We start from the raw sequence: 24,827 nt of genomic DNA on the forward strand, positions 1-24,827 counted from the left end.
AAGAAAAGAAAAAAAGAGTAAGTAAGTAGGGGCTGAGGCCAGGTGATGAGAAGTCAGGAGAGAGAGCTGGGGTGTGGTGCTGCCGTGGCAGTCCCCAGGCAGGTGATCCTGCACAAACCACCAGTAGATTCTCTTTCCCACTGACCCTAAGGGACTCTGAGAAAGCCTGCAAACTGCTTGCAAAAAGACACTTAACCATCACAGAGAAGAGGTATTCAGTAAGCATGAAAGAACAAAGACAATAAGACAACAACTGTGTCATTAGTGAAACTTGGGTAGCTTTGTCTTCTTTCACTGAAAAACTAAAGAAGTTGCTCCTGTGTGTCCACGTCCTAATGAAGCCCCCGGATGAATGTGGTTTGAGAGGGTCATTCTAGATCTGGATTCCACATGTATGGCTAGAAAGAAACTCAAGCAAATTAGTTAGGACTAATTAATTTAGGAGATTAACCCACTCTTACTTTTTAAAGATGGAGGTCCAGAGGCCTAATAGGGTGGCAGGACAGTAACTGTGCCATGGATGGGGAGAGGGGTAAGACACAAACCCTGTTCCTGAGAAGCCTGTGGTTTTGTGGTAGAGTTGGATGTTATGAAAAGATGGATTTTAGCTGAGTGTAATAAGGGCTTAACAATGAGATTATGGTTTGCAGAAAATGGAATACATGTAATCCCTGAACCTGGGGATTCAAAGGAGAAAAATAAGCCTGTTCTTTAATAGCGGGGACAATTTCTTATTCACCTCTATTCATTCCCAGGGCCTGGCACATAGTAGGTGCTAACATTTCTGGTCAAACAAATAAACTCACTTATACATGTGTATATGACTAGGAAATCCAAACATCTGGAAGTAAAATGCCTCAAACACTAGTTTACTCAACTCCTAGGGTTGAAGATCACCTCCACTCTGCTGGAACAATAGTTACAAGTGGCTCTTCCGGTCAATACTTCCTGGATGCACACTCCTGTCTCCTTCCTACTCTCACACCTTAGCTCCTTCTCCCCAGCTTAATGCACTATTTTTCTGAGCATGCTGGTTAGCATTTACATGGATTTCACACCCTGCTTTGTTTTTCAGCGCCCCTAGCTCTCCATTCACTATTGTATTTGGTGTGCATGTCTCTGCAGAAGGAATCACTTTGAGGAATCGGGGCTGGAAGAGACACTGGGAGAGCTTCTGTCCTCCACTCAGAAGCCTCACCCTACACGCTTCTCTATGTATCTCTGAAATGCTGCAAGGGCACCTTGGAGCTTCTCTGCCCTTCCTGAGACATTTGAAGGCAGGAGCGCAGGTATATATGGGAGGAGGATGGAAAAGACATGGATTTAAACTTCAGATGCCTGGGTGTTATGCTATATGTTGGCAAACTGAACTCCAATAAAATTTTTTTTAAATAATAAACAAACAAACAAACAAACTTTGGATGCTTCGATTGGGATCTAGCTGGAAATCTGATGCCACAGTTTTCATTGCGCTGCTGGTGCCAGAGTGGAATTTCACTAACTCTGAGAGACAGGCAGAGCACTGAGCCAAAGATCAACCTCTCTACCTTCCTCCACGTAACTCAGTCTTATTCCATATTTCTTCCTATCACCTTCCTCCTTTCCTTGCTTCAAAGTGACATGCCTTCATCCCCCTTTTCTCTCATGGCAGGGGGGACCCCAGGGAGGCCATGGATGCACTACCTCGCAAACGGGTTCAGATCCTGCCTACCTCCCTTCCTAACTGGATAGATAAGTGGCTCAATCTCTCTGAAACCTATAAAAGGAAGGTAAGTTATCATTTACCTCACAGGGGTTACAGTGAGGACCAAGTTAAATATGACAGCACATATAAAAGGACCTAAGCAGTGCAACTGACGTATTAGGTGCTCAGTAAACACTATTTCCCTTCTCCCTTTACTAGCCATATCATGGCTCTTACAGGTACCAAACTGTCCAGAGACCACAGAGGGGAAGAGAATGATCATGGATTCTTCCTGGACCCCTCATTTAGAATCTCTCCCTTGTTACAAATAGGGGTATGGTGGGAGACACATTAAATCCAATAAGTGATTCATATGACCAAATGACCCATAACGAATGCAGGAATCAGTAGGCTCTTTCACGGGGCCTCCATTCTTTTTTTTTTTTTTTTTAATTTTTATTTATTTATGATAGTCACAGAGAGAGAGGCAGAGACACAGGCAGAGGGAGAAGCAGGCTCCATGCACCGGGAGCCCGACGTGGGATTCGATCCTGGGTCTCCAGGATCGCGCCCTGGGCCAAAGGCAGGCGCCAAACCGCTGCGCCACCCAGGGATCCCGGGGCCTCCATTCTTAAGAGGTAGCACTGCTTACTGTCCTAACTCTAGGACTTCCTGAAAAGAAATTTCTTGTTTATACATCACCTCTGACATGACAGGAGACAGGACCAATTTGCCTTAGACCTTCTCTCTGTCTTCCCATCTATAAATACAACATCTACAAAGGGAATTTAAGAACTCTGTTTGGAAATAAGTCACCATGGCTGAATATATTATTTTCAGTGCAGGTTTCCATTAGATTCAATACATGTTATGAAAAGGCTTTATCCAGGGCTCTTGGGTGGCTGAGTTCGTTAAGCATTAGCCTTCAGCTTGGGTCATGATCCCAGGATCCTGCTTCTCCCTTTGCCTATGTCTCTGCCTCTCTCTCTCTCGGTCTCTCATGAATAAATAAAATCTTTAAAAAATAATAATAATAAAATAAAATAAATTTTAAAAAAGAAAATACTACTTCCTCACAGCACAATGAAAGCCTAACTGAACACTTAGCATCTTACCTTTACTTTTTCACCATTAATCTCCACCGTCTTAATCATAAAATCAACTCCAATTGTGGCTCCTTGCCCTGGGGGGAAAAGACCCTAAAGAGGAAATAAAGGGAAATAATTAAGCAAACCTTTCAATTAAATGAAATTCTCTCCCCTTCCCACCACCCTCATCACTACCCATCATCAGCCCCTTCCTTTGGCTGAGTTAACTAGAAGAAAAGAGAACTCTGGCTAGTGTCATGAGAGCATTGTTTAATTTAATTTTGTATGTATGCTTTGAGGGGAGGAGGCAGGAGGGAGAAAGTCGGAGAGAGGAATGCTAAAAGAAGAAAGAGTGAAAAGGGGGACATGAAAGGAGGAGCAAGGCAGAGAGGGTGGAGGAAGAGAACTGAGAAGAGACAGGGACCTAATTTCAAAGACTAAAACTCAGACACAGGATGAGATTGAGGAGCACAAAGCCGTAGGGATGAGACCAGGTTTGTTGGACAAGGAGCAAAATGGACAGGTGCTCCCAGAGAGGTCAAATCCAGGAAGACTGAAACTGGTTGTGAGTCTAGGACCTGGACAGTCATGGGAGTGGACAACCAACACAAACAGACAAGAACTCACTACCAGAAACCTGAATGAGACAGTGAGGCTTTTGAATTTCCCTCTTCTCTGAGGGTAACAACCAGTTCTCTCCATGCAATGTACCACATATATGGAATTAAATGAAATCAGAGCCCCTGACACTGGGAAGAGAAGAGAAGAAAACAGAATCATTCAGGGAAAAAGTAAAGTAGGAAGGGCACTAAACCCAAGGTGAAGGTCGGAGGACCTCTGTGTAGCCTCAGGCAATCCAGTTCCCCTCTCTGGGTCTCAAATTCAATGAGTTTGAGGCTGACGCAAACAAAACAAAACAAAACAAAACTGTACCTCAAACTGGATGCTCAACTAGAAAGATGGGATTTTAGCAAAACCACATGTACAATGCACATCATTACTGGTATATAATATTTCCTGCAGGCTTATGGAGGAGCATGGAGGTGGGAAGGGATTCTATAAGGAATATAGACTGTCAAACTTCACCTAGTTTCTTTTGCCTCTTCACTTAGATTCCAGAGTTGCCAGAAACTGAAGCAAAATGGACTTTATTAGCTCTGGCAGCTAAGATTGGGGTATCTTTAAGTCTATTCCCTAACAATAATTAAAGTTTGAACTTAAAAGACTGAGCTTCAAACCCACAGAAAATATTCCATTGCATGTCTGCAAAAAATGTAAATATAAACATTCATAACTGTACTTACAAATATTGAATCAATTTTCCTCTATTTTGGTTTGGCTCAAACACAAGGCTGCCAAGCTTCGAGTTTATCGCTCCAGCTGTTTTGCAGTCTAATAAATGCCAAAAAAATAAAACAAATCCTTCCCAATGTCTCCCCCATCATTTTGTTCCTCAACTCCTCATGCCTCAAAAACAGCTGAATCCAATTCAATTTAACTGCCTGCTAAATAACAAAACTAAACATAATACTGCCTAGGGAATATGACTTTTGAGGGGAGTTAAGGGGCTGGGAGGAGTAGAAAAGTAGAAAAGAAAGGAGTGGTGTGCTTATTGGTAGAAATTAGCATTTAGAAATGTAAGCATTTTTACCTTTAATGACAGTTTATTCTTTTAAAGAGAAAAGCCAGATTCCTATGGTCTCAGAGGTTAGGACACAGAAAATAAAAATTCAGGCTGAGAACTGGGAGACGTGGGTTCTAATCTGAGCCTCACCACTAACATGATGTACAATGCTAAGAAATCATTTCGTCCCTGTAGACCTCAGTTTCTCATCTGTATAATGAGAGGAGTAGACTGAATAATCTCTAAGGGATCTTTCAGTAATAAAACAAGGTCAAGGGAACTTTTGATAAAGAGACTAAAAACTCCTCCACATCTCTGCACACTTCTCTTCCTGCCAAAAGAAAAGATTACTGTTAAGTGGAAGTAAAACCAGGTGGAGTTTCCAGTTAATGCCAGGGTGGCTGACTGAGCCCAGATGTCTGGTGGCTTCTTACTTTTGATTTCACCAGGTCCAGGCTTAATAAAAAGCATAGGTTTTAGTCTGTGTTCACTTACCCTGGGAAAAACCCTGGCATTTCCAAAGGTGACTCTGCCCTAAAGCTGTCTGTGTCATACAGTCTGCCTCTCGGGTTTGCACAGAATCACAGACTGTCAATGCTGGAAGTAACCTTGAAGATCAGCAGGCCCTTTGAGTGGGGCAGGGAGGCAGGGAGGCTGGACAGGGGAGTAACTTATCCAGGCTCACAGGATGAGCCAGGGCAGGGCTGGGACCAGGACCCCGGTCTCCACACTCAAGCTGGTGCTCTATCCACAGCACCTGGCTGTCCTAGGCCTTAGCAGTGCTAGTCTCAGCTTTCCTACTAGCACTTTATGAAAATGCAAGATGTATACATGATAATCCTGAAAAGGATGCCATTCATATTTTTCCAGGGAAAACACAAAAGAAGGTTAACATCAGAATGATTTCTAACTCATTTTTGTATAATAACAGGCCTATAATCTCTGGCAGTAATTCTCAAAAGGGCAGTCTCAAAGGGAACTTGTACTTGGATCATATAGTAAGGACTCAACCCAGAGGGAACATTACATTTCATTCATATAGTCCTTCACTGTTCTCATTTCATTCCCATTTAATAGCCTTAAAAACATCAGCATATTCAGTTCTAAACCAAAATGATTCGCTCAGTTGCCTAAGAGGATGTAAGAGAGCATAGAGAGGGAGTTTGGTTGGTTTAATTTGTATTTGAGGGTTTTTTTTGTTTTTTGTTTTTTGTTTTTGTATTTGAGTTTTTAAAAAATTAAATACTTAGGCTTAGTGTGATGTCCAGATTGTTAACACTTTTAGATTATTAACTGATCAGTAAAACAGATTATTAATCTGTTTTAATCCAATAATCCATTTTTGAGATTATACACTGAAAGCAAAACCATTTGCTCCTTTCATAAAGGAAGCACACAAAATGTGGGAGGATTGGTGGTGACCCACAGAGCCATACTCCCCTGAGATGGCTGAAAAATGTCTAGCTTAGGCTTTAAAGCTGGTGCACTTTCAAAGGGCACATGAAGAACTGGCAACCAAGAGGCCAGTGCTGCAACCAGTCATCCATTCTCTTCAGGTCACCTAACCCCACGTTAGACCGAGAAACCCAACCCTGAACTTCCAAGTTCTCTTACCTGAGTGAATCGTCGGACTAGGCACGTCTTCCCCACACCAGCATTGCCAATTAAAACAATTTTAAACAGGAAATCATAATCTTCCATACTCATTTACACAGCTGCAAGGCAAACACAGGCGAGAGTGAGATGGGGCCTGGTCAGACTTGCCCACAGAGCTCAAGCTGAGCCAGCCTTGTCACCTCAGGAACAACAGATCTGACTCATTTGGAGAGCAATTTAATGCTCCCCTCTGGTGATTTGCCAGTGAGGGAGAAACACAGGTGTTTGGTCACAGAAGAACTTTACTCCTTCCCAGTCACCTCAAGCCACACAAATGTCCTTTCACCTGGTAACCTTTATTCTTCCAAGTCGTCAGGTCACAGCTCACTCACGTGGTAAGATCTGTTTTCTTTCAGCATGGCAAGGAGATTACAGCCTATATGCAGACACACTGGGGTGCAAGGAAGCAGGAACAAAGGAGAGCCCCCGTCCAAAGCTTCAAGGTAGTTTATTCGTGTATGATATATGCCTATGGGAAGAATGCCAAGGGACCAGGAGACTGAATGAAGGGGAAGGATCTAGAAAGAAACCTTTCAGTCAGTCCCCTGCAAGTCCTGGGCGTCTTGGGGTCTTAACTGTGGGAGTTCTTGCCATCTTCCCCCTACCACCACCCCACTGCTATACACCTTCTGCCAGCCAGGCTGACGCTGCAGCACTTCCCAAGGTGCCTATCTCCTCATTCCTATGAGCTGTGGCATTTGTCACATCCTCTGCCCAGGAGGGTCTCGCTCACACCCTTTTCTGTGCCACCAAGTCAATCTTTTAAAGCCAAATGCAAGCATCTTTTCCTCTGGTTTTTTTTTTTTTTTGAAGATTTTATTTATTTATTTGGAGACAGAAAGAGGCAAGAGAGCACAAGCAGGGAGGAGAGGGAGAAGAGGGAGAGGGAGAGGGAGAGGGAGAGGGAGAGGGAGAGGGAGAGGGAGAGGGAGAGGGAGAAGCTGACCCCGCCGAGCAGTGAGCCCGAACTGGGGCTCCATCTCTAGACCCTGGGATCATAACCTGAGCTGAAGGCAGACACTTAACCGACTGAGCCACCAGGTGCCCCTCTCTCTGACTTTTTCACTGCTCTTTCCCAGTAAAGTTAAATAAATATTTTCATCATTCCTCTGTCCTAAAACTTCAAATGTCTGCCTCATCCTTGAGGTAAGGGATCACCTCCTTCGGCTCTAGTTTCCTAGCCCACACATGGGACAGTTCTATTCAGTAAATGTGTACTCTGCAGAATTAAAGAGTTAATTAATAGGCCTATTGCTCAAGCATTGGCTTTAGTTGCTTCAGTTGTGCTGAAAAGAATACTGCATGCTCTGTCTACTTCAGAGGACAGTTGTAAAGATCTTTTTAAAAACTGTACAAAAGAGCCTTGGTACCCACAAAGCTCTATCCTGGTGAAAACCATTATTATCTATCGAGTACCTACTATAGTACTGTACTAATTGTGGTAGGAAATACAGAGATGAGAAGGTCTCTGCCCTGGAGACTAATGTGAGAAAAGTCAAACCACCACCACGAAGTTAAAAACAATTCAAACCAGCAGTGGAGCTCATTTCATAAAAGCAAGCAGAACAAGGCTGGTGGATTCTGGAGGAAGAGGAGGACAACCAGTGAGCCCATGAGGGAAAGGGCGTCTGGGAGAACTGGAAGAAGGCCCCCAGGTCACTCCTCCCAGTGGAGCTAAAGCTCAGGTGGCTGCAGGGTTACAGAGTCGAAAGAGAGCCCACTGCAGGAGACCTGCGAGTACCTAGGGGAGCAGATTCCCTGTGTGCAAAGATGTTTTCTGCGTGAGTTTTAACTTATCCTTGGAAAGATGACTGACCATGCCAACATGCATGTGCCTGGCAGCTCATGGGGTTCCCTCCCAGTTCACTGGGACTGTGAAGGAAAACAGTTCTCTGTCAAGAAACTGGGGCCATAAGCAGTGTTGAGTTCACTAATATGCCAGGCACTATACTTGGCACTTCAGGTATATTTCCATTTGTTTTTACAAGTCTCTGAGGCTGGTATGTATTAATACGTTACCTATTTTCCAGGTGAGTAAACTGAGGGTAGCCTGAAGTCACAATAATAGCCAGAGTTCAAGTTCAGAAGGCATATGGTGTCACCAAAAGAATGCTAGCCTTGGAGTCGGAGAAACCAACGTTCACATCTCGACTCTTCTATCTTCTTAGACTATGCCTCTAGGTAAGTGAAAATTTTGGGAAGCTTCAATTTCCCCATTGACAAAATGAAGCTAGTAACACCTTGATCACAGAGTTGTGATGCTTAAAGGGATTATTGTCCCCCAAGGACAATACCTGGCTCTTAGTCACCGAAACTCCTCACTATGACAGTGGTTTTCCATGGTCTGGTTCTGCCTTCATTACCAGCCCCTACCTCTCACCACTCTGCTCACACTCCATGCTCTAGGCTCACTGGATTTCTTCAGTTCCTTAACACTGTAGGGCCCCTTTCCCTTTCAGACTTTCACAAATCCTGTTTACATCTGTTTGGAACATAGGACACAACCTCCCCTCATCACCACTCCCCAGCCCAGCTGACTTTTAGTTGTCCTTTCAATTTCACTTAAATATCACACTCTTTGACCTGTGAGGAATCCGACCCCCTGCTATATGCTCGCATGGTAACTTTCCCCATCCTATAGTCATACTCTATAATGACTCTGTAGTCATACTCTAACCATGCTTAATGTATTTATTTGTATTTGTCTTATGCTCCAAGTCCATCCGTCAGCACCTCCACCCCAAACACACACACACACACACACACACACACACACACACACACGACTGTGAACAGCATGAAAGCAATGATGTGTCTATCTGGTTGAGTCCCCATCCTAACCCCTCCCCATTATTGTCACTGTCATCCTTGCCACTATCATCATCATCATCATCATCATTTCATTCTATATCATTAACTCATTTAACCCTCACAACACTCCTATTAGCATCCTAACTTGATATATAGGGATACTAAGGCACGGGAGAAGCTGAAAAAGAAGACATTAAGGTCCCACTTAACTGGTACAGCTGGAATTCAAACCCAGATAGCCTAGGTCCAGTCCCGGTGGACATCCTTGACACACTACTTGTAGTGCCTTTCCCCATGCCTGGCTTGTGGCAGGAGCTTAAAAAAGGTCTGATGAATTGAATGATAAAGGGAAGCACTCAATAAATTGTGATCTCCTTTTTGTCTTCCCCTCTGGTTTCGCATCCAAAACTCTTTCCACCACACTACAGTAGTTTAAATAGGAATCAAGGACAGGGGGTGCCTGGGTGGCTCAGTTGGTTAAGTGGTTAAGCATCTGCCTTTGGCTCAGGTCATGATCTCAGGGTCCTGGGATCCAGCCCCATATGGGGCTTCCTGCTTGGCAGGGAGTCTGCTCCCCCTCCCCCAGCTCACTGTCTCTCCTCCCCCCACCCCCGCCCTCATTTTCTCTGTCTCTCTCAAATAAATAAATAAAATCTTTTAAAAAAAAAATCAAGGACATACTCCAGATAAAAACTCACGGACATGGTATGTTAATTAAATTCAAGAAAGCTGTTCAAAGTTAAAAAAAAAAAAAAAGAAAAGAAAAGAAAAAAAATTCAAGGATGGAGACAAGGATAGCAGGGGACATGAGGTTCTGTGGGCCCCACATGGACCACAACTTTTTATTAGCCACTGAACAGAGCACAGGACTAAGCATCTTTCTGTGCTTAGATTATACGCCATTTATTTACTCCTCCACCTTTAGCAGAAGTCAAACACACAGAGAATTCAGAGGAGAATGTCCAAAAATGATGGCCTGAGAAACAGGGCTCCCAGAAGGCTTACTGTGCCCAAATTCTGCACCTTCAGGAAAAGAAGGGGAAGAGTTCCTTGGTCAGAGTCAATGCTGAATCAGGTCTCATGTGGCTTCTACCTGGAGAGAGCCGTGGAAGCCTTGAAAGACAAGATAAGAAAGGCCTCCTTCTTTCTATAAGAAATTACTTCAATGTTCTGTTGAATATTTGGAGTTTTTTTGTTTGTTTTTGTGTTTTGTTTTGTTTTTTAATAAGCCTCTAGAGAAAAAGTGTTTGGTCTCTTTAAAAATGCAGGCCGGGGATCCCTGGGTGGCGCAGCGGTTTGGCGCCTGCCTTTGGCCCAGGGCTAGATCCTGGAGACCTGGGATCAAATCCCACATCGGGCTCCCGGTGCATGGAGCCTGCTTCTCCCTCTGCCTGTGTCTCTGCCTCTCTCTCTCTCTCTCTGTGACTATAATAAATAAAAAAAAATTAAAAAAAATAATAAAAATAAAAATGCAGGCCGTCTAGGGCTAAGGCTGGACAGTAAACTCTGGATTACCTGCACTGGTTACTGTTCTGTTTCTTTTTTTTCTTTTTTTCTTTCTTTCTCTTTTTTTTCTTTTTAAAGATTTTATTTATTTATTCATGAGAGACACAGAAAGAGAGGCAGAGACACAGACAGAGGGAGAAGCAGGCTCCATGCAAGGAGCTCAATGCGGGACTCGATCCCAGGAATCCAAGATCAGGCCCTGAGCCAAAGGCAGATGCTCAACTGCTCAGCCACCCAGGTGTCCCTACTGTTCCATTTCTAATAGGAGGGCAGCCCTGGTGGCTCAGCGGCTTAGCGCCGCCTTCAGCCCAGAGTGTGATCCTGGAGTCCCGGGGATCGAGTCCCATGTCGGGCTCCCTGCGTGAAGCCTGCTTCTCCCTCTGCCTGTGTCTCTGCCTCTCTCTCTCTCTCTCTCTCTCTCATTCTCTCTCTAATAAATAAAAAAATAAAATAAAATCTATTTCTAGTAGGAAACACACTGCTGAATGAAAAGCTCACAGGAATCTCTGAAAACTATGCTCTGAGGAAGCACTGCTGATCAGGAAGTAAGATAAAAGCTCAGGCATCACCAAGGGCTAAGATAGCATCCCAGGAGGTGGAAACTCATTCAGAATCAGCTTGTGACACACAGCCCTAAATTGACAACAAAAGTCACATCTTGTATGAGGAGCAAGTATGTCATAAGAAATGCTACTGACCAAGCACTATTCTAGGGATTTTATATTCTATGATTGTTAATAATAATCAGTGGCACATAGCCAATGCTTACAATGAATCAGGTACTCTTCTACATGTATGTACTCGTTTAATTCTCGCAACAACCCTGTGGGGCAGGTATTATCCTCATCATCCTCAGCTTACAGAAGGAGAAATTGAATTATAGAGACATAATCCTGAAGTCACATAGCTAGTCTTAGGACCAAGATTCAAACCCAGATCTGTCTGGATCCTCCCAAAATAGGATGCTGCTGTCCCCTGCCCTACAATAGACAGTACTGCTGCACCTGTCCTAAGAGCTGGAGGCACAGTTGAATGGAACCTCCCAACCCCCGTGAGCTGCATTATTCTAGAATTTCCCTCCTCTTGAAGCAGCACACCCACACTGATAGGGCTATACACTGATTTCAGATCATACAAGCACTGCTCTTCATTGTGCCCCCCAAGCCCAGGTCTCTTTTGGGAGCTGGACCCTGACTTTCCTCCAAATATCACTCCACAATTCATTCATCCATGCAACTATGGGAGCAATAAACAGGAACATTGCTCAGATGAATCAGCAAAACCCCAAACATCATAATCACCACAATACCTCTAAATGAATGGATATATGAATAAGACTCAAAAACGGAAAAATAGATGAGGAAAGAAAAGAATGAATTTAGGGGTGCCTGGGTGGCTCAGTCAGTTAAGCATCTGACTCTTGGTTTCGGCTCAGGTCACGATCTCAGAGTCTTGAAACCAAGCCCTGAGTTGGGCTCTGCACTGGGCATGGAGACTGGGATTCTCCCTCTCCCCCTGCCTCCTCACCTCCCACTCCTAAAAGAGAGAGAGAGAGAGAGGGAAAGAAAGAGAAAAATGAGTTTAGAAAAGATATAGGAAACAAGATGTACTATAAAAACAAAAAAACATTCTAAAGCAATGTGATTTTTGGCAACATAAACCATTTATCAAAGTGACCTTTAAAAAAAAAAAAAACAAGAACAACATTAGTCACTGTTCCACATCAGTACATCTTTCCCCTTGCCTGTCAGGGCTCAGTATAACAGAAAAAGTCAAGGATTCTGGTGAACAGAAGCCTAATCCCCTCCCCCAACACTGCTCCAGGAAATGATATTCTGGGGACTTGTTCTTGTTCAAAAACCATGGTTTCACTCAAGTCTTTTTCCCTTTCAGGGTATCAACCTTGAGCAATAAACCAAAATGGTTGGGGTGAATAGACACCATGGTCCTCCTCAGGACAGCATGTGCTGCCATTCTCTCATCCCAAAGAGGCAGCATGGGGACTGGCATCCAAGAGACTTGGGTAGAGGACCCCTGGCTGGCTCAGTCGGTTGAGGGTCTGACTCTCAGTTTGGGCTCAGGTCATGGCCTCACAGGAGACCTTACATCAGGTTCTGTGCTCAGCAGAGAGTCTGCTTGAAATCTCTTTCCCTAATCAAACCCCCAGGAGGGGGTTGATAATTATAGTTAACATCTTGGTATATACATCCTTCTAGGTTTTTTTGTTTGTTTATATACACTCACCTGTATGTATATAGATTTTTAAATTGTATAGATTTTTAAAACAAAACAATTATAACAGTATACAATTTTTTTTCTATAGTGTTTTTTTCCCCAAACCCAAAAATTAGAACTCATGGTCTACCAACAGAACTGATTACCAAAGACCCTCAGCATTCATTCAACATTTTCTCTAGAAATAAACACTCAAGAAAGGGGTGGCAAGAGGACAGCTTCACAGTGACATACTTTGAGAAATACTAAATACTATTATAACCCAATCTTGAAGATTTAAAAGTTCTAAAAATTCCCATAATGAGGAGAACTGGCTTTGTTTAACCCGGGATTTATCAAAAGTGATTTTAGCTGAGAATTCTTTTCTCATATGACACTTAAAAAAAAAAACTCAAGGGTTATTGGGATTTTATTGTTTTTTTGTTTGTTGTTTGTTCGTGAGAGACACAGAGAGAGAGAGAGAGAAGCAGAGACATAGGCAGAGGGAAAAGCAGGCTCCCTGAGAGAGAGACAGAGACAGAGAGAGAGAGAGAGAGAGAGAGGAAGAAGCAGAAACATAGGCAGAGAGAAAAGCAGGCTCCCTGCAGGGAGCCTGACTCAGGACTCAATCCCAGGACCCTGGGATCACGACCTGAGCCAAAGGCAGACACTCAACCACTGAGCCACCCAGAAGTCCCTCATATAACACCTTATAACAAAAAAATCTCTTGCTATCCTAGGGCTCCATGAAACATCAGTATAGTAAATGTTATTTTTTATATGTATATTTTTTATTGGAGTTCGATTTGCCAACATATAGTATATCACCCTGTGCTCATCCCATCAAGTGCCCCCCTCAGTGCCCATCACCCAGTCACCCCAACCCCCCACCCACCTTCCCTTCCACTACCCCTTGTTCGTTTCCCAGAGTTAGGAGTCTCTCATGCTCTGTCTGTCACCCTCTCTGATATTTCCCAGTCATTTTCTCTCCTTTCTTCTGTAATTCCTTTCACTGTTTTTTATATTCCCCAAGTAAATGTTATTTTATAGCTCTTGAAATCAGGGTTGCCACCCAGGTAGCAGTGCTACATGAAAGAAAATAAAATAAAGAAGGGAAAGGAAGGGAAAACAAAGGAGAAAGAGGACACCCAGATAAATTTCATTTTCAGATAGTAACAAATAAATTTTAATATAAGTTTGTTCCAAATATTGCATGGGACATACAAATTTTTTATGTAAGTGTAACACAAGTATCATATGGGACAGACTTACACTAAAAAGTTATCAGTTTTTTATCTGAAATTTAAATTTACTGGGCAATTCTACCCAGGCAAAATGTGAGTGGTCAGATCTGCTAGAAATAGAGTCCCCAGACACAATATCGCATGTACCCAGAAGTTGTGGAGGGAGATTGGCACGGCATGAGAAATAAGATATGCCTGATGAATCCAAAATCACAAATGGAGAGATTGAAAAGGCCAAGAAGTCATTTGAAGAAGGCATTCATTACTGAGCTTGGGTACTCAGAATCTAGGCCAGACTCCAGGGACCAGGTTCAGACCGGCATTGCCAGGCTCTGCAGGTGAGTCTCTCCCTTGTGGACAATCCCAGAGCACTGTGTATTTACCCTAAGTCCATCTTCACATGTGCACCTGCCTGGTAGAGGGGGGTGTGCTCTACACATGTTGCCCCTACTGTCCTTAAAGACAAGGACCACACTTCAACAAGACACTCATGTCAGCATAACCCAGGACCATGTTCAAGTAGACGTTGAATTGAAAGTGTTTGATCTTTCACTCTAACAAGATTCTGTCTCAGGAAGCTCATTAGTGCTTAATTACTAGAAGGCAATTACTAAACATTACTATAATCAACTGCTGCAAGCTCACTTGCTTTACATAAGCTGCTAATTTCATGTTATTGCGAGTTAATTATTCTCCTTGGCCAAGGATGTCAAACACCCACCTGTGCCATGGCTGCTCCTCATTCACCAGGCCATAATCTCCAGCATTTTGACATGGCCCTTTACAGTTCGCAAAATGTTTTCACAGACATGATCTAATCTGCACCTGCCAACAATCTCATGAGTTGGTTCTTATTCATTATGCAAGTGAGGAAACTAGAGAGTGTAGGTAATGAAATGTCACCCTGTCACACACTAGTGAGGTGCAAGGCGGCCTCTCTATCCACCAACGATGTAAATAATTCACATTCTATCACTGTTAGTAACAGTAATCATAAGTGACATTTATTCAATGCTTATTATGTGCCAGGTACTCTTCTACATACACGTATTCGTGCAATCTTCACAACAATCCTGTGAGGTAGGTACTATTATTATTATCCCCAGCTTACAGAAAGGACACTGTAAACTTTCATCAAAATTACACAGCTAATGAGTAAAACTGCCAGGATTCAAAACCCACGTCTTTCTGGGAAAAAATTAAGTTGGAACTCTATCTCACTCATACTAAAATAAATTCCAGATGGATTATAAAGATTTAGATTCTGAAAAATGAAAACATAAGAGTACTACCAGAAGAAAGCATGGTCTATATAAAATCTTAAATTGGGAAAGGCTTTCTAAGAATTACTCAAAATCAAGGCCATAAAATAAAGAGGTTGACCAATTTGACTAAATAAATTTTTTAAAAATTCTGCATGGCAAAACAATAAAAGGTCAACTGATTAAAATATCTGAAATACATATAACTAAGGGCCAGTTTCCTTAAATGCTTAAAGAGTTCCTACAAATCAATAAGAATAATTGAATAAATCAATAGAAAAAATGGACAAAGGACATAAGCAGATAGTTTATGAAAAAAGGAATAAAAATGGCACCTCTACATTTTTTTAAATGATCAGCTTTACTCCTAAGAGTAAATTCAAACTCTAATGTATAATTTATATAATTTTAAACAATTAAGATGATTATTTATAATGAAAACGATAATGAATTCAAAGTCAGAAGCCATTTTTCATTCAGATTGGCAAAGTTCACTCTGTAAAGGAGAGTGTATGGAGAAATGGGGTGCTCGTATAGCACCAGTAGGAGATAAATCAATGCAACCTCTCTGGAGGGCAATATTGATTAAAAACTAAAAAGGCTATTACAAACCCTCTGACCCAGCAATTCCACTTCTCAGAATCTGTCCTATACTTACATAACACACGTACAAAGACACATGCAGTAGGATATTCTTTAAACAACATTTGTACTAACAAATATGAAAAACAACCTAATAGTCCCTCAGCAGGAAAATGGTTGCAATATTATGAAAACTATACATCAATATACTATGCAGCCTGCTCTGGATTTCTGGAAGATGCATTAAGTGAAAGAAGCAAGGTGGAAAATGGCGAGTATAGTATGAAAATGGGGCGTTTAATTATTTAAATGCATAAGCATAAAATATCTCCAGAAAGAGACACAGGAGAATTAGCAACAGTGTTTGCTTCTGGGGAGGCTGTAGTATCTAGTTGTAGGAAAGACGATAACCTCCAACTCTCAACAAATTATATTCCGACCTTCCACTCAGTCTGCAGTATTTGCTAGAAAGGCAAGACAGCTTTCCTAATACAGTGAGAAAAGTCCTCTAAAAAAAAAAATCTGTTTGGTCATGATCAGGTCATGATCCTGGAGTCCCAGGATTGAGCCCTGAATTGGGCTCCTTACTCAGTAGGGAGCCTGCTTCTCCCTCTGCCTGCCGCTTTACTTGTGCTCTCTTTCTCTGTCAAATAAATAAAATCTATTTAAAAATAAAATTAGGGCAGCCTGGGTGGCTCAGCGGTTTAGCGCCGCCTTGAGCCCGGGGCATGTTCCTGGAGACCAGGGATTGAGTCCCGTGTCGGGCTCCCTGCATGGAGCCTGCTTCTCCCTCTGCCTGTGTCTCTGCCTCTCTCTCTCTGTGTCTCTCATGAATAAGTAAATAAAATCTTTAAAAAAATTAAAATTAAATGTAAAAATCTTAAAAATCTATTTGGGGTGCTCTGTTTCTATCTCTTTGTCTGCTCTGCTGCACCCCTTGTCTGCTCTGCTGCACATGACAGGGAAGGAATGTCCCACCCGGCTGGTGGGGTTGTTCTTTCCAAGTTATTGTGTGTGCCACCACTTTCTCTATTAAACTATGTTCCAGCACAGTAAGTTCCTAACATGGTGTACTCATTCTTTGATTCTAACTTCCCTCAAAACTGAGCATCCATCATATGACAGCCAAAACCAATGGACAGAACCCTAGTCTATTTATTTCACAAGTAAAAACAAGACTCTCACATTTGTATCATGTATTACAGCTCAAGAATGACTCACTCAACTCTGACACAGGATCCTCCTGGGGAAGGAGAAGGAGACTAGCTTTTTCACCCCATTTTACAGAAATGGGATTTGAAATCAAGAGTGACTTGCCTCAGGCCAACACAGCATGTCAACAACAGAGCCAGAGGACCCACACACTCCGGTCCCCTGACACTGAATCAGAGCTGCCATGAGGGCCAACGAGGTCTGCAAATGTAAATCCCTACCAGGCAAGGGCACAGGCATAATAAGCACCAGGGGAGGCTGACACAGACCCATGGATGGGAAGGACCTCAAAAGCAGCTCTTGGGAATATTTTTTCAGACATACAAAATAAATAAATAAATAAAGTAAGCCTGAGATCTCCGCAATATCATTTTTTTTAACTTTTCTTTCTTTTAATTCTTTTTAATTCAATTAATTAACATATAACGTATTCTTGTTTTCAGAGGTTCCGTAATATCATTTTCAAAAAGCAAGACAATAAGATGTTTTATTTTATTCTTTGTAGACCTCTTATATCTTCCTATTTCCTAGAAATATACCATAGATTTGGGATACCAGGCAAGTAAGGAAAAGGAAAGTTAACCCATGAAGCAGCATTTCATCAGCACGACCCAAAGCAAATGTCTGAATTCTCTTGTTGAAGTAATAGTGCTCTTTCCCCTTCCATAGTAAGAGAGCATCACTGCACTGAGCACAGATCTGATTTTCCTAGAGGCAAGAGGGGGAGACAGGGCCACTGTGTAGGAGTCACTTGGGGCCCCAATCAGTTAGCTCCCCAGGCAGAACTAGTTTGTTTTGTACCATAGCACTCAGGGTGCAGGTACTTGACAAAGAGTCTTGGATGCGCCAGGAAATAACTGGCACCTTGTTTCCCATGGCAAAAGAAAGATGCCTTTCCTGCTCATTAATCCCTTTCCAAGATGGGGAGCTTCTGTATACAAAACATGTTTGCTCTAAAAAAGGTCTTTCCAGACCCAACTTGCTGTTTCCGTCTTCTGCACGAGCAGGCCGGGCTCCCTCCGCTATCCTTCTCCAACAGTAAACAATACTGCCCTCAAAGAGCTCCGGGGGTTTGTCCTAATGCACACCCCACTGGGTTCTCTAAATTGGGCACTGCGTCTAATCTTTCCTCTGCAGAAGCTTTCCTGCGTCTGTTTGGCTGGACCGGAAGGGCCTCCTTATCAGCATCTTCAGTCTCCTCCCCCAGGCTGAGCACACAATGCAGCCTTGCCAGGCAGCCAGGGGGCAGGGCAGCCGCTCACAAGTGGTCTCGAGCACTTCCCTAGCCTGAGGGACGCAAGGCCTTTCCAGGACAGAGGTGTCTCCTTCCCTCCTTCCCTGCCAGAAGACTGTCACTCCAGGCTGGACCCTTCCTTCAGCTGTTTAAACGGATTCCCTCCTCACTGGAAGCATGAGAAAAAGTGAACGGAAGCAAGTGTCCATGCGGTCTGTGACGCAAATGGATGAGAATAAAATACAAGAATTCTCCCAAGTTTGTCTCTCAAGTTTGTGCCAGGTCCTGTGTCACTCAAGAGGCCCTATTTGTTTAGGGCCTATGTACTTTAACACACATCAGCCACTTCATCCTTGAAACAACCCTGTGGGGAAGGAGGGGATTTCTTAGTTACCATTACTATCAATAGGGCTTTTACATCCATAGAGTACCTCAAGTTTCTAAGGGCTTCCCTGTAAATTATTTTATCTGCATCCTGGCAAATTCCTTTGTAAAACTCTCCCTCAGCACAGCCCCCCAAAACACATGTGCACACATGCGCACGTGTGCACACACACACTCACACACACACAGACACACACAGCATACCATAAGCCATCTGTCATCAAGGCCCACAGACGTTCTGTCAGAAATGTAGCCTGCATTCCCCGTTGGCACCACCTCTGTCCCTACCTCACCAACCAGCTCAGGCCCAGCCCGAAGCTCCGCCATCAGCCGGTCTACCATGGACTTCTAAACAGGTGCAGTATGTCAAGTGGCACAACTTTCCTCAACAGCAAGTTTTCAATATTCATCAAAAGCCTTAACAATTGTCCATACTCTTTGATCCAACAATTCTGCTTTTGTGAATTTTCCTAAGGAATGATGCCAAGATGTGTACAAAGATTTATTCATAAGAAAGTTCATTCCAGTACTACTTAGACTTGGCCCTAGAACGGAGAGAGTTGTAAAACCTCTACACAACAGAGAAGAGGTTATATTTTTGTTTTGGTTTTTCTTTGAGTCACATGATGTAACATTATGAAATACATACTTGGAAGGAAATACATTTTTAAAATGCTTACCTTACCTCTGAGTAGTGGGATTGTGGAGAGTTTATTTTCCTCTTTATATATTTATATCTTTTCTAAATTTTCTTCAATAAACAGGACATTTTAGAGATAATAGATTATATTAAGTATCACAGAAGCTCACTACCAGTGAGAGAAACATGGGACAAACACACATGTACACAGCTAGTGACCAACCACATTCAATTCGCACTCCTAGGAAATAGGCTCTTAGCAGGTACGAACCAAAAGCCATTAACAGAGTTCAAACCTTTCATGCAGTGAGCTCACCACTGGGAATCCACTTTAAGGAAAGACCTGAACAAACTCAAAATGCTAAATGAATAAAAATGTTCATTACATCTTATCTAAAAGAACCAGAAACAATCCAAATGTCCAACAAGGGATTGTTCAGTATGAAACATCAACACCATGGAATGCAAAGCAGCCATTAGAAATGCCAATTATGAAAACTATGTGAAAATATGAAATAATGTTGACAATAGGCTATAAAATAAAAAGAATACACAAAGCTGCATTTCTCAGGACTGCAGCTATGAAGAATGAGCATGTATGTGAACAAGGACATCTCAAAAGTAAGAACCTGTTGTGTTAGGATTATGGGATTACAGGGAGCTTTTTATTTTTTCATTTTGTCCTTTTTTTTTCTAACAAGTTTTTGACATTTTGCATGCACCACAGGCACATTTTTTAAAACTTGGAAAACACAGAAAAGGGGAAAATAATCACTCTCAGCATTTTGATGCATTCCTCCTTGTCTCTTTTTCCCACGTGCTAGGTGGTTTGGTTTGGTTTTTATCTCTGAAATCATGTCAAGGTTTTCTTTAAAGCACTTACAAAATCATTTCAATTTTTTAAAAAATTAGTGAACTTACCATAAGACCTGCAAGAGAACATAGCAGTGGGTTTTCTCTAGTGCCATCAAGAGAATTTACCTAATACAATGTCTACTTATAAACAAAAAACAGGCATATTTGCACTGTTGCCACAACAGATGGATTGATCAAAGTTCCTGAACACTTGCAGAGATTCTTAGGCCTATTTCAGTAGCAGAAGTCAGGAGCAAGGAGAATCCTGTGTTACCAAAGCTAACATCATTGGAAATTAAAAGGAATTTTATCAGAGTTTGGAAAGAAAAAAAATCAAACGATGTACCAAGTTTTCACATCAGAAAAAAGTTTGAGGAGAACAAATCCAGTTGGTCATTAGGTCCAGGAAATTTAACCTCCTTTATATGTCCCACACCCTCCTTCTCCTGTCTACCTGTCCTGACTTTCATTGGAGCCAACCTCTCATACCTTGGCAGCAGCAGCCCTGTTCTCCATCCAGGCCACATGGACTCCTTCCACAGAGAGACACAGAGACAGGGAAAATAACTATGCAGTGCATGGGCTCTGCTGCCCCTTGCGTGAGTATGGGCCCTGGAAGGAGTGAGAGGGCAGGCTCAGTCGGCTGTCGCCATGGAGGGGCTCAGTTTCTGCAGGCGTGTGACTCTTTTGTGCTTTCCGAACAGGGCCCCTCAACACAAGCTGATTATCCATCTCTTACATGCATTCTATCAAAGACTGCCCTAGGTTCCAAGGCTAGGGGAAAAGCTGCTGCCTTGGGTTCAGTGCGACAGGAGGTGCTACTGCTTGCATAGCAAGCCTCACCCAAACACTCTTCACTTTAAGGACAAAGGTAACTGCATGTTTTGCCTCAGAGGCTTTTAGAAACTAACCCATGTACAAGATGCAACGCAACAACACTGCAACCTTCCCAGAGAACTAATGTGGCCATGTCATTCCCACACTTCAATCTCCTCAGGGGCTCCTGGCTGCCCACACAAAGCTGTGAGAGGAAGTACAGTGCCCTGGTGAAGAGGGCAAACTTGAGAGCCAAACTGCCTGCCTGAGTCCTGCCCCGGCCCTTTGTGAACTGAGTGGCCTTGGTCAAGTTCCCCATCCTCCTGGTGCCTGTGTTTCTTTGTAAACAAGGATTATAACGGTACCTACCACACAGGGTCATGGCACAGATTAAAGGAATTAATAAAGAACAAAGAAAAGAGTCTGGCATATAGGAAGTACAGGGTAAAAGTTACATGCTGTTCCTATTATTGCTATTGTTGGAGAAAGTTCAAATTCTCTAGCCAGGCATACAGAGCCGTCCATGACTCAGGCCTACCCATCTCTCTAGCTTTGCTTCTCATGACCTTTGAGTTACCACTGCCACTGTGACATGCAGCCACGCCAGCCTCTCAGTGCAGATCCCAAGGCAGGTTCATTCCTCCACAATTTGCTCACACAGCCATTCTCTCCTTGTTGGCTGAAGAGCAATCACAAATCTCTGAAACCTTCCTTTCTCCTCCATGTGGATTAGCCGCTCCCTCCACTGTGCCTCTGCTATGTTCTATTAAGACTCTTTTCATAGACACTTTATTATCCTCATTGATTTATGTATCCTACTTCCTCCACCAGGAAACAGAGGACCCTAAGAAATCTTAACTATATCCCCACTGCCAGGCACTCAGTCGACCCTAAATATTTATTAAGTAAAATGCAAAAGAAACATTGATCAGAACACACAAAGCTGGAAATACTTTTCAGGGAACCTGAACACTGGGATTTAGAAATCAAATCCCAAAACACTTTGACTCTAAGGAGAGTTAATTGGAGAAGATCATATAACCAAAGAGAAGAAAATTATTTCCCAGGAGAAAGCCAAGTCTTGTTATATGTGTATATTAGGAGATGGAGACAGAAGTGACATTAATAATGGTTCTAAACTAGCTGACTCTTCATTAAATAGTACTTTTTAAACCTTTTTTCAGAAAAAAATGTAGAGTCATAGCTGATTGGGGAGTACCTTTCACCTTGCTGAGAATGTAGGCTATCTCAACAGAAAATCCTACAAGAGACCCAGACTATAAGAAAAAAAAGAATCTTTGTTGAACATCTATGACAAGCCAGGTAGTTAAAAAAAATATTTTTTCTATTTATTAAATATAATATGGTAGACAACAGAATTCACTTCACATGCATTACCAAGTTTGACAGAGTACATCCTAAAGAACTCTGAGACATAAGTATTGACCTCTGCATTCTACAGATGAGAAAAATATATTCACCCATCCCATATATCTGTAGTGAGCATCTACTATTGTGCGAGTACTGATCCAGAAGCAGAGGTTACAGCAACAAAGAAAAAGTTCCCCAACTTCAGAGAGTACACATTCCAGTTGGGCAGCAAACAGCAATGAATGAATGGGGAAATGAGCATATACATTAATGAACAAGAAAATATCAGATAATGCCAAGTTTTTACTTGTAGAGAACTAGTAGAGAACTAAAATAGGAAGAAGGGACAGAGTGACTAGACAGCAATTTTATTTTATTTATTTTTTAAGATTTTATTTATTTATTTGACAGAGAGTGAGAGAACATAAGCAGGGGGAGCCACAGAGCAAGAAGGAGAAGCAGACTCCCCACTGAGCAGGGAGCCTGATATGGCACTCAATCCCAGAACCCTGGGATCATGACCTGAGCTGAAGGCAGACACTTAACCAACTGAGCCACCCAGGTACCCCAACATAGCAATTTTAGAGTGGGACATAGAGAAGGCCTCTTCGAGGTGGCTATATTTAAGATGAGATTCAAATAAGAAAGATCAACCATATGTAGATTGAAAGAAAATATTTCATTCTGAAGGAAGAACTAGGGCAAAGGCTGTAAAGTGAGAATGGACTTTGGCAAGTTCAAGGAACCAAAACCAAGCACAGTGAGGCTGATGCACTGTCAGTGATAAGTGGGCTGAGTGAGTGACATGGGGCAGGTCACAGAGACCCTGGTCTGCCAGGGTGAGGAGTGTGGATTCATGCCAAGTGCAATGGGACAGGGGCAGGGGGCCGGGGAGAGAGTGTGGCACAGACCGATAAACAGGGTTAAAGATTTCTCTAGTCTCTGAAATGGAGGGGATTATGGTATGGATACAAGCAGAAGCAAGAAGTCTAGTTAGGAGGTCACTGCAAGTGGTCTAGGTAGAGGATGATGTGGCTTGGACTAGGGTGCTGGTGCTGGAGATGGTAGGAAGGAGATAAATTTGGGAATGTTTCTGAAGACAGAAAAGATAGGACTTGCTTAAGGAATGGATGATAATAGGAGAAAAAAGAAAGAAATCAAAAGCAATGCCTAGATATTTTGCCTTGAGTACTGGGGGGGATAGTACTTATGGGGGTGGGGGGGGACAACTTACTGGGGTGGGAAAGACTGAAGGAAGAACAAGTTTTGGGTGGAGACAAAGTTAAGAGTTCTCTTTCAGCCATGTAAAATGTGCATGCAAGTGCCTCTTAGACACCTTATCTGGACATGAATCTGGAGTTGCAGAAAATATTTGAAGGTAAAGATTTGAAGGCCAAATTTGAAGGCCATTAGCAAATGGATATTACTGAAAGTCACTGGATTAGAAGAGGATACCTATATCTCAGAGAAAAGAAGGGGCTATTTCAGAACGTGGAGCACATCACCATTTAGAAGTGGAGAAGAGGAGGAGAACCCAGAGAGGTTAGGAAGAGACCCAGGAAAGTAGAGTGTCCAACTTGACCCAGCAATTGCACTACTAGGGATTTATCCCAAAGATACAAATGTGATGATCCAAAGGGGAACCTGCACCCCAATGTTTTATAGCAGCAATGTCCACAATAGCCAAACTATGGAAAGAGCCCAGAGGTCCATCCACAGATGAATGAATAAAGAAGATGTAGTCTATATATACAATGGAATACTACTCAGCCATCAAAAAAATGAAATCCTGCCATTTGCAATGACGTGGATGGAACTAGAAGATATGCTAAGTGTGGGCAGCCCCAGTGGCCCTGAGGTTTGGCGCCGCCTTCAGACCTGGGTGTGATCCTGGAGACCCGGGATCAAGTCCTGCATCAGGCTCCCTGCATGGAGCCTCTTTCTCTCCCTCTCCCTCTGCCTGTGTCTCTGCCTCTCTCTCTCTCTCTCTGTCTTGAATAAATAAAATCTTAAAAAAAAAAAAAAGATATGCTAGGTGAAAGAAGTTAATCAGAGAAAGACAATTATCCTATGATCTCACTCATATGTAGAATTTAAGAAACAAAACAGAGGATCATAGGGGAAGGGAGGAAAAAATAAAACAAGTTGAAATCAGAGAGGGAGACAAACCATAAGAGACTCTTAATCATAGGAAACAAACTGAGGGTCACTGGAAGGGTTGGGGTTGGGTGGATTGGGTAACTGGATGATGGACATTAAGGAGGGCATATGATGGAATGAGCACTGGGTGTTACATAGGACTGATGAATATCACTGACCTCTGCCTCTGAAAGTAGTAATACATTATATGTTAATTCATTGAATTTAAATAAAATTTTTATTTTTATTTTTTTTAAGATTTTATTTATTTATTTATTTATTTATTTATTTATTTATTCATAGACACACAGAGAGAGGCAGAGACACAGGCAGAGGGAGAAGCAGGCTCCATGCAGGGAGCCCGATGCAAGACTCGATCCTGGGTCTCCAGGATCACACCCCAGGCTGCAGGCAGCGCCAATCCGCTGCACTACCGGGGCTGCCCTAAATAACATTTTTTAAAAAAGAAAGTAGAATGTCTAAGAAAACAGCAATCAGCATTGTC

General features: G+C 42.6%; 1 protein-coding gene and 1 long non-coding RNA gene across 3 annotated transcripts in view; one reads left to right on the forward strand and one right to left on the reverse strand.

Moving 5' to 3' along the window:
* RAB30 (RAB30, member RAS oncogene family) overlaps positions 1 to 24,827 on the reverse strand; it is a 91,075-nt gene that overhangs the window by 17,516 nt on the left and 48,732 nt on the right. For both annotated transcript variants that reach the window (XM_026015231.2, XM_026015230.2), the window contains exons 2-3: positions 6,011 to 6,111; positions 2,800 to 2,883 (exon numbers count right to left, since the gene is read on the reverse strand). In XM_026015231.2, coding sequence (XP_025871016.1) covers positions 2,800 to 2,883; positions 6,011 to 6,103 — 177 coding nt within the window. In that variant the 5' untranslated portion in view covers positions 6,104 to 6,111. The remainder of the gene's footprint in view (positions 1 to 2,799; positions 2,884 to 6,010; positions 6,112 to 24,827) is intronic.
* Positions 6,354 to 18,368, forward strand: LOC140594419 (uncharacterized). Its single transcript, XR_011995151.1, has 3 exons — positions 6,354 to 6,495; positions 8,083 to 8,233; positions 18,021 to 18,368. It is a non-coding gene; the product is annotated as an uncharacterized lncRNA (long non-coding RNA).

The sequence above is a fragment of the Vulpes vulpes genome, chromosome 11 (assembly GCF_048418805.1).
Source record: "Vulpes vulpes isolate BD-2025 chromosome 11, VulVul3, whole genome shotgun sequence".
NCBI lineage: Eukaryota > Metazoa > Chordata > Mammalia > Carnivora > Canidae > Vulpes > Vulpes vulpes.